Genomic DNA, 16704 nt, shown 5'->3' with positions numbered 1-16704 from the left:
TATAAATTAATTTTATAGTTATTAAAAATTTATAAAAGAATGTCCTGCAGCAGTCTGGGCTTCAGTCTTTGGGTTGAGGTTGAGTTTCCCAGGTTGTAGGTCACTGCTCCTTTAACTGTCGGCAACTGGGACTGGAATTTCATGCACCGTTTTTTTATATAATCCTCTATTGTATCCATTTGTAATTCGCAATGCAATTAAATTATCTTTGAATTAATAAAATTAACAGGGCAATTGTTTTTTTTTATTTTTATCTTTTTATTTTATCTTAGTTTTTTTTATTTATAACGTTATATAGTTAGAGGGGTGTTTTTTACGAGACTATAATCCCCCCCCTATAATCAATGGTTAAAAAAAATAGTAACGATTATATTAACCATGCAAGGCCGATCTGGTACTAAATAAAAAAAAAATTGCCAGAACAATTCTAATCCACAATGTTTTCCGAGACATTCTTCATCATTTCTATATTGTTTTTAAACTGAGTGTTTAAAAAGGATGGGTCGTTCAATCTTCTTGTTATCGCTGGTTCAAATGATATTTTACTTAGAGACAGTTTTCGCTTACAAACACCATTTTTAAAAGTTACCTCGTTTCCAGTCATCGGGTGAATGTGTCAGTCACTTCTCGAATCGGAGCTAGTTTATCAGTTATCACTCTCTCTGTTGTCTAGTGTTCTTGTAATCATATCTTAAGTAAGTCGAAATGCAGGAAAACCACGTTCCGGGCACAGTTGCTCCAAATATAAGCCTCACACGATATCTTAATAACAGGTCCTTAGTTGATGTTGACGGCCTCACTGCGTAGAAGAAGCCCTCATTTTTTTTCTCCTTTTTATTAGAAGTTAGTTTCCTTATGATTTACAATATGAAATATTATTTGTTTTTTTCGATGTACAACAGGCTTTTGATCGAGTCTGGCACCCGGGACTGCTTTACACACTCAGTAAATTCCTACCTCCTAATTTTCTCATCTTTCTCATCATTCGTTCCTTTCTCATTGATAGATTTTTCCAAGTAAACCACAATGGTTCTTATTCATCCCTCTATTCTCAGCCCGCTGGTGTTCCTCAAGGTAGTATCCTTGGTCCCATCCTCTACACCGTCTATACAGCTGAAATTCCAACCAATCCTAACACTATCCTCACCACGTATGCCGATAACACATGCGTGCTCGCTGTTAATAATAACCCATTAATTGTATTCCAAAATCTTCAATCACACAGCCCTCGAAGATTGGTGTCGTAATTGGAGGATTAAGATACCCCTGTCGAACAAATCCGCTACCTTGAACTACATTTGGACAAGCGATTAACCTGGAATCATCATACTAGACTGAAAATACAGGAAACTGCACGTCAATTTCGACTATTACACCACTTACTAGACAAACGGTCTAAACTTCCAACATATTACAAAAGACTGATCTACATGACTGTAATAAGGCCAATCTGGACATATGGAGTTGAGCTTTGGGGCTTCACTAAACCTTCGAATTCCTCTCGTATTCAATCCTTACAATCCAAAATCCTTTGTAAAATCCTCAATGCTCCTTACTTTGTCACAAATAAAATCATAATGACCTTAATGTTCCCTATGTAATCGATCTAGCCCGAACCAGATATCACTTCTTCCATTATAAACTCTCTAACCAGTCAAGCCCCCTAGTTTCTAATCTTCCATTCCTGACAATCCTCCGAAGCGCCTGAAAATAAGATGGCCACGAGACCAGCTAATGTAAAATATCATTAGAGTGCTGCCAATGGGTAGTTTCTCTACACGCCTGTAACACTCCAATTTAACTTAGATCAGATTTACTAAATGTATTATAATGTACAGTTGTAAATAGCAATAAATAAATATAAAAAAAGACAATTTTTTATTTGTTCTATTTTTACTTTATATATTCCATTAATTATTGTTGTTTATTTTTTATCTTATCAAATTCATAATTATAATTATACTTATGATGGTTTATATTTTCATTTTTATTTTGAAAATTTTGTATTTTCCTGTAAAGCTCTAAAGCCTTATTCTGACACCTGTAATATTACTTTAAAGGGATCAGTTCCAGGAAAAAAAAAGAATAATATTATTATGTAGGCATACGTTTCTGTTTTTTCCAGAGGAACCCAATGCTGTTTTTTCTTCTTAACTTCAAGTTACATTTTTTTCCGTTTCTACAATTGCCCTCTGGGTAGTATGAATCACAAATTAGTAGCTATTTTTAGAAATGTTCATTCAATTAAAACAGTCATGTTGAATGTAAATGATTCCGCGGAAACCTATATACGAAATACTATAGGAATAACATTCTGTGATCAGGTATTGGGAAAACGATACTGTGTAATGCGGTGTCCTTAAAAATTTGATGGAAAGTTAATCATATTGTTCAAGATAGTTTTGTAAAAAAAACTGTCTTAGAGACCTGCGCAGTATTACGAAGGTTAAATTTATTTGTTGGAAGATAGTCCGGGTGGCGGTCAATAAAGGTATCACAATAGTAAAAGAAAACTATTTATTGTTAACCTAACCTAAACCAGGTTAACAATAAATAGTTTTCTTTTACTATTTTGATATTTTATTGACCGCCATCCGGACTAACTATCTTCTTCCAAAAGTTAATTATATTTATTTTTATATAATTCTGTATTGTACAATTTATGAATTAATGAACTTGTAAATAAAAGAAAATTGATTAAGTCATCACTAAAATTAAATACAGTGATACTTTTATGGACAACGGAAAGCCATCTAATCAGACAAGATCCCATCCATCAAGGTACACATTAGAACCTATTCACGATTACGGAATTGAATTTTCCAGGTCACTTACTTCGGGAAAATTGGAGCATGACTGCATTAAAATTCTAGGACTCTTCTGGATCTCCACAACTGATTTCTTTTCATACGTTGCTTTCGGGGGTGGCCAGGATTTTCGATCCGCTGCGTTTGCTGGCTTCTCGATGTGCCTAACGATGTGAGCAAAGTATGGATAGAATTGATGCAGGATTGGCAGAGTTTGTCCTCGATATCCATCCCTCGATACATCTCATACAACCAAGCAAGACATCAACTGGTCGGATTCAGCTACCCATCCTCCAAAGGATATGCAGTGAACCTTTATCTACGCGCCGAGAGTCCCATTGGTGAAGGTTTCCCTTATCAAATCGAAGTCAAAGGTGGCACCACTCAAATCTGTTTCCATCGCTCGCCATGAGATGTGTGGCGACCTCCTTCTGGCTCGGTTAGTTTCCTCCATTACGACACCAATTACGCAGGGAATCTTTTGATTTACGGATTCCCAAGTAGTTCTTTCATGACTTCAGACCCCCACACATGAACTAGAAGTATTTGAAGCTTATCGAGTGGCTCAACTCCCTAGTATCGTATAGTTAACAAAGCATTTTCTTAATATATTTGAGAGATTAAATTTTATCTTTTTTTGAATATAGACGGCTTGAAACCAACGGCCGTTGCTCATCAACACTATTTCCCAACATTACATACATTTCGGCCGGTTCTTCAAACCTCAGCTGCCAAACTATCCTACTTTGATTTCTCAATAACCAAATATTAAACAGAGGCTGTTGTGGTTTGAGACAAATTCGACAGACTTCAGCAACCAAACAATTCTACTTTCGATACTATGACGTTATACTATTGATAGATCACATCATACCAAATAAACCCAACTTCCTAGTTCCCCATCTCCAATATATACCAACAGAAATATCCTTTCCCGGTCTATTGTAACTGGTCAGTCGATAGCACCAGTAGTCTTAGTATTATTTATATTATAATTCATGTACAAGTTAATAAAGTAAATTTTGTTTCTTACTCGCATTTCCATCATATTATATCTGTATCACTCAACCTTTGGAAATAGGTGAATTCAAAAAGACAACCCCGCCGTTCTAGCTTCACGCGGTTGCGTGTCAAGCTTCTTGAAGCACACTTCAATTTGGTGGAATAGGCCGCGATGAACTGACCCATCTCACCTGAAAAGCAACCAGCAAGGCAGTCGTTATGAGCACTATACGATCTACACCAAAACGCACAAAACCACTTTATGATTGGACAGCGCGCTTCTCCTCACTTCGTATTCTGTTTAGACCCGTGGCGAGAATATTGAGACTCTTTCAACAAACAAGAACCAGAGTTTCAACGTCGCAACAAATGGATTTCCAATTTTGTTCCTTATTTTCCTTCTTGACTTTTATTGTTGATCCCATTTTTCCATCTTTTAATGTGTACTGTATTATTATATTTATATTTTATCTATTTTTTTATTTGCTATGATTTTACTTTTCATTAATTGTCTTAGTACTTTTTGTAATTCTTGTTTATTTATAGCTTTCACTTTACATGTTATTATTATTTTCCTGAATTTACTTTGTTCATTTTTATATAAACTTTGACATATTTTAAATCATATTTCGCCATAACTTAGTTTACATTTATTTCATTAGATCTATTCTCTCACTTTTTTGTATTATTTTATTTCTTTGTGATTTTTAAGCCTGATGAAGCCCAGAAAATCGGGTGAGTTCTTTGACCGCACCTAGACCATCTTCCTCTTATAGTTTACACACGATCAGTCATGATTGACGATATAATTTATTATCAGAATTCGAATAAACATTCTCATCCCATTGGAAATTTCTAAGTTAAGTGCACTGGAGAAGGCTAGAAATTGACAATACCTTCAAAGATATACATGCACCGTAGATGAGACCACATAAAAAATAAGGGGTTGAACAAATATATGTTATACTTTGAGGTCTCTAGCTCTTAGTATTTACTAGTTGATTCTCTTTTAACGAAAACAGCTTAGAAAATAAGATATTGGCTATAGTCATGATACATTTCAGTCGTACACATATTACCGCAGCTACCTTCAGTTTACAGCGGCGTCTATAACAAAGTCCTAGGCCCAACTACTTAACATTTAGAGCCATTTTATATAATATAAATATAGTTTTTGCACATATTTATCCATATATTTATTTATATATATTTTATTTACATAAACTACACCATTGCAAAGGCCGCTTTCCCTCCGCTTATTTCTTGGTTATAAATTTTGTTTCATAAAACGAGTACATAGCATGGGAATAACATTTTTGTTCCTCTCAGGATAGTATATATATATATATTTACATATGATTAATTACATACAACATATGCGCGGATAAACAGCGATATGGAAGCGATTACTAACTGAGAAAATGCTGACCATTTCACCTCTCTCAAAGATAAATCATTCCGTGCTGGATGTTGGGAGGGTAAGTGGCATTCCAGTTGCCTCTTCCAAGTCTAGTGGAGTTTCCAATTATTGGCTAGAAAAGAAATAACAAACAAAATTAATCATTTGATAAAATTAAAACTGTAAACTTATCATTAAGTATAAAGTTGTAAGCTTTAAGTGTAACATTAACAAATTAAGATAAATAATATAATTTAAAATAAATTAAAAAAAAAATTTTCACCGTATTTTCAAAATTCAATCTGCACATAAATATAAATTACAAAAAATAAGGAAAATTCCAGAATACATAAATGGACACATATAAATTTATTTATTTAGAATATCAAATAAATCTATACCCCTACAATCCATAACTGGGTTGTACAAAACTATAGGTGCAGTGTTTAGTAAGGAAGTACTGTCACTAGAACAATGGTGAATATATTTAGAGTATATTCATATGTATTTAGAATATATATTGTTATTAATATGTATTAATATTTACTACTGTATTTAAATAAAAATGCATCTAGTAAATTTGACGCTATATTATAATGGTATAATACTGACATGTAGAGAAACTACCCATTGGTAGCACTCTAAGAAGGTCTACAGCCATCTTCTGGTGAGAAGTCTTGGAGGAGTGACAGGAATGGAAGAAGAAGCATGGTTAGACACTAGTGCGTTTGGGTGGTTAGGGAGATAATAATGGAAGGGTTGGTATCAGGTTAGGGTTCGGGAGATGTGTAATGTAAGGGATATTTTTTATAGAACAGTCTTTATGGCGGATTTTATTTGTGACAAAGTAAGGATTTACAATATTTATTTACAATCTCTAATTGTGTTCCTATAATTAAACACTTCCTTTTAAGAGTGGTATCAAAAGTGAAGGATTAAAATAAATTCCAAGAAATACCACCAAACCATTTTTATACTTCGTCGTAAGCCCAGAACTTCCTGCTCCAAAGTTTCCTTCAATGATACTCCACTTATTCCCATCGCACAAATTTGCTAACTAGGAATTCTCAAACAAGACTGAAAAGACCGGAAACTGTTCTTCGATTCAGATTTTTACAACATTTACATGACAAACGGTTTAAACTTACAATCCATTACAAAACAATCATTTATACGACTATAAGGCCTATCTGGACTTAGGGAGTTGGGCTTTGGGGTTCCACTAAACCATTTAATTCCTCTCGTATCCAATTCTAACAATCCGAAATTCTCAAAATTAAAGACCAGATCAATGTAACTGAGAAAGAGTGTTGTGGTTTTATGGTTTACTGTTGAGCCCAAACGGCTCTAACAATTTTGATAAAACGTGCGTCAGATTTTGTTGAAAGCTACAGACACATAGGAATGTTTCGTTCCTAAGAAAAAAGTAATCATTAAATAAAATGTATGTAAAATTTAATATTAAAATGTTCCCCAAAACCCACACGTTTGTCTGAGCGCTATAGTAACAGAATAAATAATTATCTGCCACAATTGGACTTGGACCTGGACTTGGGGGTTAATAGTACAATGCCTTACTCATTCAGCTACTCCGCTACTTAAATAAATATATATGTATAGGGTGATAAAAACATTTACATTTATTTCGCTTGTTTTTGTTTACTCGCGCAATACATCACTGGCCATTAATTCCTTATTTATTTTTGCTTACATTTTATTTATTATTTTTATTTATACATATATTTTTGTTCGTTTGATGTTATATTTGGGGTAACAAAACGTCCGATTTCAAAAATTGAAACACTATTTCCACTGTTTTATCATTGTCTCTAAGAGTTTTTGAAATATTTGGGATCAATTCCAAGTTATAGAGGTAGGACCTGAACATGGACATTATTTGAAGATACGGCTAATAGTCATATTGCCATTACAATATTGACGTTTTGGAAGCGTTTGTTTTGATATAAGATAGGAGTGAGTGAGCCTCGTGTGACCTACTCATCCTTGTCAGGACGACCAATATTTACGGAGGTACTCCAGGACTTTACCTTCTTTTGTAATAATTTTTAATTTACTCCTTGGGCTTTCATTACAAAAAGATCTATCTTTTATTTCCTTTCGAGGGGTTTGTACACTTCTGATGGAGTTGAAATTGCTTTATCCCTTCCCAGAAGCACGAGTGCTTCTCTAGCAGCTCGATTGGGCAGTTCATAGTGTTTCCTACGTAACTTCTGCTCTATTTAAATGTAAATGACGTACCTAGATTTTGTAAAGTGTCTAGGTAAAAATGGATGCTGGAAACTGTAGGGTGTCCGAATACATATGGTCTAAACCTTATACCTTAACTTAGTAAAATTATTTGTGTTCTCGGCTCCACTGACCGTACCCTAATTACTGACGTAATATGAAAGGTTCAAATTATTTATTAAAAAAGAAATCAACATTTGTAAGTTAAATTTAAGATATAAATAAAATAAGTAATACCTTTGTAATAGACTTCCTTGTACATGCTCGGGCACTGCTTCGTTCCGGCCTGCAACAGAAGCCTTGAGTTATAACATTTAGCAAAAATTTAATTAAGGTCATAAATTGGACAATTAGACCCCTCCCCCCCAGTCAAGGGTAAAAGGGTTAGAGGAACTTCTTTAGCGCTCAATATAATTACCTTTTACTGCCCTTCTCGATTTATATTATAGCTCTTTTTCACTTTGTTTTTATTATCTTAGTATAAATAGGGCAGTTAAGATATATTAAAGCAAAATGTATTTTGAGGTTTAATAGGATAATAAATTATAAAATCCATCTGTGGCAAAATATCGTTTATGATTAATTTAAAAAACGCTCAAAAATGTCTTCAACATGTTTACACATATTCTAGAAAAATTCATTATCAGAATTTTTGTGTTCGGACTACCCCTCCCGGAAGGGTACAAAAATCATACAGAAAAAAATTATGGGATTTACTCTTATTTAATTTAGACTAGGTATATATTACCCAAAAAAATCATTGTTTACATTCCATAGAATAAAAACTGACAATATATTATTTTATTTTCTGTGTTTTGCAATTGTTTATTTGAATATTTTTGGGAAACAGGAGGTAAAAAAGTTTAAATCAAAATAAGCCGTATCCATGGCAATTTGTTACACCGGCAAGACGATTAATCAATCCCAAAATATTTCCCCAAAAATATATATTTTAATGTTTTTGGAATTATAATAAAATGTCTCTGATCAAGATTTTCTTATATGCAGGGTTATGTCCGGTAGAAACAGAAACGCCATATTTAAATGATAACTTTGATCTGGTATCGATGGGGTCTACACTGGAAAGAGCTCAATTTTGTTTCTTTTACATAAATATCGTATTATTTGTTTCAAATTACTGACTTATTATTTTTATAAAGCATATGTGTACATCGAGACCTGTAACTCAGGTACCCCGGCTGTATTCTAGATTTATAGTTAATTAGTGTAGAACAAAGGGTGTGAAAATGTGAGACCCTTCTGCTCATTAATAACACGTATATTTCTTTATATTCAAATATTAATTCCCTGGAGGGGTAGATCGTGTTAGTGTGTTAGTTTTTTTTAATTTTTTTAATATTTATTTATGACTATTTACAACTGTAGATTATAATACATTTAGTAAATCAGATCTAAGTTATATTGTAGTGTTACAGGCGTGTAGAGAAACTACTCATTGGTAGCACTCTAATGACATTTTACATTAGCTAGTCTCGTGGCCATCTTCTTTTCAGGCACCTCGGAGGATTTTCAGAAATGGAAGAGGATGCAAGATTAGAAACTATGGGGTGTGAGTGGTTAGAGAGTTTATAACGGAAGGAGTGATATCTGGTTCGGGCTAGATCGGTTACATAGGGAACATTAAGGTCTTTATGTATGATTTTATTTGTGACAAAGTAAGGAGTATTGAGGATTTTACGAAGGATTTTGGATTGTAAGGGTTGAATACAAGAGGAATTCGAAGGTTTAGTGGAACCTCAAAGCTCAACTCCACATGTCCAGATTGGCCTTATTACAGTCATGTAGATCAGTCTTTTGCAATGTGTTGGAAGTTTAGACCGTTTGTCTAGTAAGTGCTGTAATAGTCGAAATCAACGTGCACTGTGTTAGTTTAATGCTAATTATTATAATGTTAAATATAAATCGATATTAGAGGGTGGTCTCATAGATTAAGGAATATTGGCTTATCTGGGCAACGTGTTGGATGTCTCGCTACCGCGGTCAATTCTGCCTCCTCCCTCGTTCAGATTAAGTGGTGGGTGAAAATGGTGAAAATACCAGAGATTTTGCCTGTTTTTGAAAATGCTCCTGTCTTGATCAAGATCTGGTCAGCTATTCCTCGGCTGTAGCGTAGTAATAGTAGGGGCAGTCTAGGTTCTATCTTGCATTCCACGATAGATAGTTAAGACGGCATCGCATTGAGTCTTCAAGGTCTTCTGGTGTCCGCTGCAAGGGGGGGATCAGAAAATGAGACCCCCGACCCCGAATTTATACAAATTTAAAAAAAAAAACGAAAATATCGGATTATGTAAATCCTTCTTTTTTTAATTTGTCATCTATGTGTTTTATCTAAAATTTCACACGAACTTCAAAGCTGGACATTTTTCCAGTACCTATGAATTGTTAATTATTTAAATAGATTCATTTTTTTGTAAATGAACTCAATTAAAAGTCTAAATTTCTAATCAGGACCTTAATAAAAATAAATGAATAGATTTCTCTAATCTATTCATTTCTCATTTCTCTAATCTATTCATTTATTTTTATAATCATAACCCGTTATTTTCGTTTTTTTTTTTAAATTTGTATAAATTCGGGGTCGGGGTGAATCTCATTTTCTGATGCCCCCCTTGCAGCGGACACCAGAAGGCCTTGAAGACTCAATGCGATGCCGTCTTAACTATCTATCGTGGAATGCAAGATAAAACCTAGACTGCCCCTACTATTACTACGCTACAGCCGAGGACTAGCTGGCCAGATCTTGATCAAGACAGAAGCATTTTCAAGAACATCAGGCATAATCTCTGGTATTCACCATTTTCACCCACCACTTAATCTGAACGAGGGAGGATGCAGAATTGACCGCGGTAGCGAGACATCCAACACGTTGCCCAGATAAGCCAATATTCCTTAATCTATGAGACCACCCTCTAATATCGATTTATATTTAACATTATAATAATTAGCATTAAACTAACACAGTGCACGTTGATTTCGACTATTACAGCACTTACTAGACAAACGGTCTAAACTTCCAACACATTGCAAAAGACTGATCTACATGACTGTAATAAGGCCAATCTGGACATGTGGAGTTGAGCTTTGAGGTTCCACTAAACCTTCGAATTCCTCTTGTATTCAACCCTTACAATCCAAAATCCTTCGTAAAATCCTCAATGCTCCTTACTTTGTCACAAATAAAATCATACATAAAGACATTAATGTTCCCTTTGTAACCGATCTAGCCCGAACCAGATATGACTCCTTCCGTTATAAACTCTCTAACCACTCACACCCCCTAGTTTCTAATCTTGCATCCTCTTCCATTTCTGAAAATATTCCGAGGCGCCTGAAAAGAAGATGGCCACGAGACTAGCTAATGTAAAATGTCATTAGAGTGCTACCAATGAGTAGTTTCTCTACACGCCTGTAACACTCCAATTTAACTTAGATCACATTTACTAAATGTATTATAATGTACAGTTGTAAATAGCAATAAATAAATATTAAAAAACTAACACACTAACACGATCTACCCCTCCAGGGAATTAATATTTGAACATAAAGATACGCGTTATTAATGAGCAGAAGGGTCTCACATTTTCACACCCTTTGTTCTACACTAATTAACTATAAATCTAGAATACAGCCGGGGTACCTGAATTAAAGATCTCGATGTACACATACGCTTTATAAAAATAATATGTCAGTAATTTGAAACAAATAATACGATATTTATGTAAAAGAAACAAGATTGAGCTCTTTCCAGTGTAGCCTTTCAATTAGAGCCTTCTAATAAAATAAATGTTCTAAAGAGCAGGTCCTCTGCCCAAAATATATTATTCTCATTTCACTATACTTGTGAAAGGTTGTCAAGAAGTGAATGGTATCTTTTTCTTCAGAGTTACAGACCGAGTAGTGTCGATGCGTCATGCGTCATGTCATGCGTTTGTTTGTTTGGTTGTTTAGCGGCGCCAAACTTCATTGGTCATCAACGCCATTTATATTTTATTTAATTTTGCTAATATTCGTTAAATTTTATTTATTTTTTTTGATTTGATTATTTTTTTTTTTATTATAATTTATTTATTTATTTTTTTTTTCTTCCGATCAATTTATATTTTTTTCAGTAAATTTTGTGATTTCAAAAACCGAAACACGAATTCTATTGCCTTATCATCGTCTCCAATGGTTTTTGAGATATCTTGGCTTAGTCCCAAGCTATTGAGGTGTGGTGTAAAATATGGGCATCGTTGGAAAACATGGCTTATTTTTAAACTGTTATTGCAATACTAACAGTTCGGAGGCGTTTCTTTTGATATAAGATAGGAGTGGGTGAGCCTCGTGTGACCTATTCTCAGCCTAGTCAGTACAACTTCCTCTGTACGGCATTTGCGACTGGAGGTACCCCAGGGCTTGACATCCTTTTTAATAATTTTTAATTTGCTCATTGGGCTTTCGTTCCACATAGATTGCCATTTATCTTTGACTTCCTTTACAAGAGGCCTGCGTTTATGTGTCATGCGTTTCACACTTAAATTGAGCAAATCCATCCGGAAAATCGACCGCATCAATACCAAATCAAAGTTATCATTTAAATATGGCGTTTCTGTTTCTACCGGACATAAGCCTGCATATAAAGAAAAACTAGATCTGAGAAATTTTAATATAATTCCGAAAATATTAAAATTTATAATTTTAGGATTGATTAATCGTCTTGCCGGTGTAAAAACAGCTAATTGTTATGAATATTTAAATATTAGGTTGAAATTTTAAGGATAAATAATGATGATTACTATGTTTTCACATCTGTGGTGAATATTATTAGAGACGCTTACGGTAGGAGAAGGTAATAGTGTCGAAGGGCGAGCGGGTTAGATGCCACGCTACAGTGAACTAACTCACTTTAACCTCCCTCCTCGCTCGATATCTTTTTAGTCACCAGAGGGAGCCTATCTTACATACGTTCAACACCTAGCTCTTATAACTATAGTAGCATAAGTACATAATAAATTAAAACCGAAAAAAATTAATACTTAAAAAAAATGTTAGAAAGAATAATAATGGAAGATTCCAAAACTTATATCAGTCGAAGTTTCACCAATTGAGGGACCATAAAGACAGAAAATAAAAATATGAAATGTACGAAAACGAAATGTAGCGCATCTCACATCAATAGTACAACAAGACAAATCAATCAGAGATAGCTCATCGCTCCACAACATCTGAACACACTCTCTTCTGAAACAGGAAGTATTTTAGATACCCTCCTTTCCTCCCCGTTCTGTCGGCTTTCAGATTAAAATATTCCACTGTTCTTGACGTCGAGACAGAAAATATTAAAATCTAGTGTGGTGCTCTTATCACATTATTTTAATTTACTTATTTTGAGTTAAAACTAATATAACTTAACCTGTCAGGAGTGTCCTAATTTTTTGTTGCGATTTATACTTTTTTTTATATAACTGAATATGATGATGACAAAACTCTTTACGGTTAGTTTCAATGAAATTTGAAATTGAAATTGTAAATTGTAGCTCATCTATCAGGGGATGAAGAACCCAAATTTCGTAATAAGATCTTCTTGCCTCGGCTCATGATTTAAAAAGAAATAAATTCAAGAAGTGTTCAGGTGAGCAAAATGCTCTAATGAGAAAAAAATATGTCACGTTGGCCGTTGCAAGGCCAAACCATTACTAAAATGAATATAGGTGGGGAGGTAAAAAGATGCGATAACAACATCAAATGGTCAATGTAAGATTGACAGAAGTATAAACAAGACAGATGAAATACTAGGAAAGTATAAACATCTATTTCCCAACATGAGTGAAATGCTTAAGATTACAACTCTTCTGGGTTAAACAGTTTGCATTAAAAAGGTAGTAATTCATATTTTTCAAAGCTTTCGAGAGACTATAAAAAGTGTCAGAATATAATTGATATTCAGTTTTGGATTTCCCTAATTATCTGGACATACGGAATTGAGCTATGGGGGAAACCACCATCTGATTCCTCTCGAATCCAATCCTTACAGTCTAAAATGCTCATTTCTTTGTCACAACTCAAATCATCCATCAGGACCTCAATGTCCTCTTCGTTGCCGATTTGGCCAGAACCAGATACCAATCCTTCCATAATAAACTTCCCAACCACCCAAACCAACTCGTTTCTAACCTGGCTTTTCCTTCACTACCTAATAATCCTCCGAGGTGTCTGAAAAGAAGATGGCCGCGAGATCTTATCCTTTAGAGGTGTTTTTGGAGTTCTATCAATGGGTAGATTCTCCACATGTTTGTCTCATGTCATAATATCACTTACAGCAAATTTACTTGATGTGTATATATGTATACAGTTGTAAATAACAATAAATAATTTATTTAAATAAAAGGATTTCCCTATAATTCAGGAAAAATGTGATATGTCCTATTAATTAATAAAAAAAACAACAGAAATTGGTCTGTTGATAAAACTTAGTGACAAAATTTAGCTTACTATGAGATTGAAGAATCTAAACAGTCCATAAACGTTCCTATTGAAGAAGAATGTTTTTAGAGGAAGTGGGAGACAGTCGGATCTTTTAATGAAAGGTCAGTTTTGATACTGACTTATGATCCGTCAACATTAATTTACGTTAAACAATAATAGGACGTCCCACCATAAATAAAATTCAGATATTTTAAAAATAATTATAACGTTATTTTCCAGTTGTTCTCTAATAACTAGAAAATTAATGATATTTTTGGAGATAACATAAATGCAAATAATTAACCGTATTATTCCTGAATATGAAGGAGATGGTCGGGGTGCGAGCAAAAAAAAACAATAAATAGTTAACAAAAATTTATTTACCAATGTTTCACCCCATTTTGCCGGACTTTATCAAGGCTAAAGAGAATTCAAAACAACTGATAATAAATTCACAATGTAAGATAATAATATACAAAGTAGTAAACTAAGATGAGATTAAAAATGATGTTCATGTAAGTGAAAAATTAAATAAAAATATACAAAAAGAAATAAAAATAAGATGTATTGTCATATGTAAATATATTTCCAGGTTTGTATGTTATTACTTTATTTTTATTTTTTTTCTGAATTAAGGTTGTCATCTTGTTTAAAGTTATATCTCCTTTCGATGAAGGCCTGATTCAGGTCCAAAAGTTTTATTTATTTGTGTATTTTTGCTGACCGCACTACCGAAGATTTTCTGTTCAAATTTAATAATATTTGCCTGAATAAATTTTAAGAAATGAATAATGAATTAAATTCTCACAAAATTGAATCTTAAATTTTGATCTATATATTAACCCAAAATTTTATATCTGGATACATGTCTTCTGAATATGATGTGTAGTTTTAGTCTGTATGATGAAGTTAACCCGCGACATTTTTTTTATTAACTATTGCAATGATTTTTTATTGTTTTAGAATCCTTATTATCTTTAATTAATCATATTTTGTATTATTAATTATTCTTGTCAAGAAACAATATTTGTATATGTAAGCCATCTATTGCATTGGCTAACTTTATTTGTGTTGGGGTTGACCAAAGGACAAAATCTCTTCTAAGATTTTTAAAAATAGATAAAGCTGGTTTCGAAAAGTTACGTCTATATGCATGCATTATATATTATAGCAATAATAAGTGTAAAATAATTCATAACACAGCTCACGTTCTGCTGCATCAGGCGATAGAATTTATATTTATGTGGAGAACTGGCCTAACTGTGTTAGGGTGAACCCCCTACTAATGGTCTCTTCTAAGTATTTAATGATTGTGACTGGAATCGATTTCTAATTCTTCATAAATATCGATACCTCCGTATTACAATAATATATCATATATCCGACGTAGCATAAAGATATTTAAGGCTAACGATAATGTTGAGGGGCATATATAACATTGCCAGTTAAAAACAACACTTTGCAACTGTTTATTGTTCTAGCATTTCGAATTATGTATATGTTTTTATTATTTTCATTATATATGTTTTTATTATTTTAATTATGTATATATTTTTATTTAAAATTATCTGTAAAAATCATAATATATATTAAATTCATTATTTATATTTAAGTATTATACAATAATTATTGTATAGCCCTTATAATATTGTTTATTGGACTGATCGGTATTTTTTTTTTTTTTTTTCTAAGTTTCACCAATTGAGGGACCATAAAGACAGAAAATAAAAATATGAAATTCGTTCAGATTAAGTGGTGGGTGAAAATGGTGAAAATACCAGAGATTTTGCCTGTTTTTGAAAATGCTCCTGTCTTGATCAAGATCTGGTCAGCTATTCCTCGGCTGTAGCGTAGTAATAGTAGGGGCAGTCTAGGTTCTATCTTGCATTCCACGATAGATAGTTAAGACGGCATCGCATTGAGTCTTCAAGGTCTTCTGGTGTCCGCTGCAAGGGGGGGATCAGAAAATGAGACCCCCGACCCCGAATTTATACAAATTTAAAAAAAAAAACGAAAATATCGGATTATGTAAATCCTTCTTTTTTTAATTTGTCATCTATGTGTTTTATCTAAAATTTCACACGAACTTCAAAGCTGGACATTTTTCCAGTACCTATGAATTGTTAATTATTTAAATAGATTCATTTTTTTGTAAATGAACTCAATTAAAAGTCTAAATTTCTAATCAGGACCTTAATAAAAATAAATGAATAGATTTCTCTAATCTATTCATTTCTCATTTCTCTAATCTATTCATTTATTTTTATAATCATAACCCGTTATTTTCGTTTTTTTTTTTAAATTTGTATAAATTCGGGGTCGGGGTGAATCTCATTTTCTGATGCCCCCCTTGCAGCGGACACCAGAAGGCCTTGAAGACTCAATGCGATGCCGTCTTAACTATCTATCGTGGAATGCAAGATAAAACCTAGACTGCCCCTACTATTACTACGCTACAGCCGAGGACTAGCTGGCCAGATCTTGATCAAGACAGAAGCATTTTCAAGAACATCAGGCATAATCTCTGGTATTCACCATTTTCACCCACCACTTAATCTGAACGAGGGAGGATGCAGAATTGACCGCGGTAGCGAGACATCCAACACGTTGCCCAGATAAGCCAATATTCCTTAATCTATGAGACCACCCTCTAATATCGATTTATATTTAACATTATAATAATTAGCATTAAACTAACACAGTGCACGTTGATTTCGACTATTACAGCACTTACTAGACAAACGGTCTAAACTTCCAACACATTGCAAAAGACTGATCTACATG

At 33.5% G+C, this 16704-nt stretch overlaps 1 protein-coding gene across 1 annotated transcript in view; it reads right to left on the bottom strand.

Annotated features, from left to right (window-relative positions):
• Positions 1–4162: 4162 nt before the first annotated feature.
• CARPB (Carbonic anhydrase-related protein B) overlaps positions 4163–16704 on the bottom strand; it is a 359623-nt gene continuing 347081 nt past the window's right edge. The window contains exons 10-11 of the mRNA XM_067052029.1: positions 7693–7741; positions 4163–5341 (exon numbers count right to left, since the gene is read on the bottom strand). Coding sequence (XP_066908130.1) covers positions 5319–5341; positions 7693–7741 — 72 coding nt within the window. The 3' untranslated portion in view covers positions 4163–5318. The remainder of the gene's footprint in view (positions 5342–7692; positions 7742–16704) is intronic.

This window comes from Halyomorpha halys, unplaced genomic scaffold (assembly GCF_000696795.3).
Source record: "Halyomorpha halys isolate HHAL.00 unplaced genomic scaffold, Hhal_1.1 Scaffold530.1, whole genome shotgun sequence".
Classification (NCBI taxonomy): domain Eukaryota; kingdom Metazoa; phylum Arthropoda; class Insecta; order Hemiptera; family Pentatomidae; genus Halyomorpha; species Halyomorpha halys.
The sequence above is the reverse complement of the archived record's forward strand: the minus strand, read 5'-3'. Positions and strand labels throughout refer to the sequence as shown.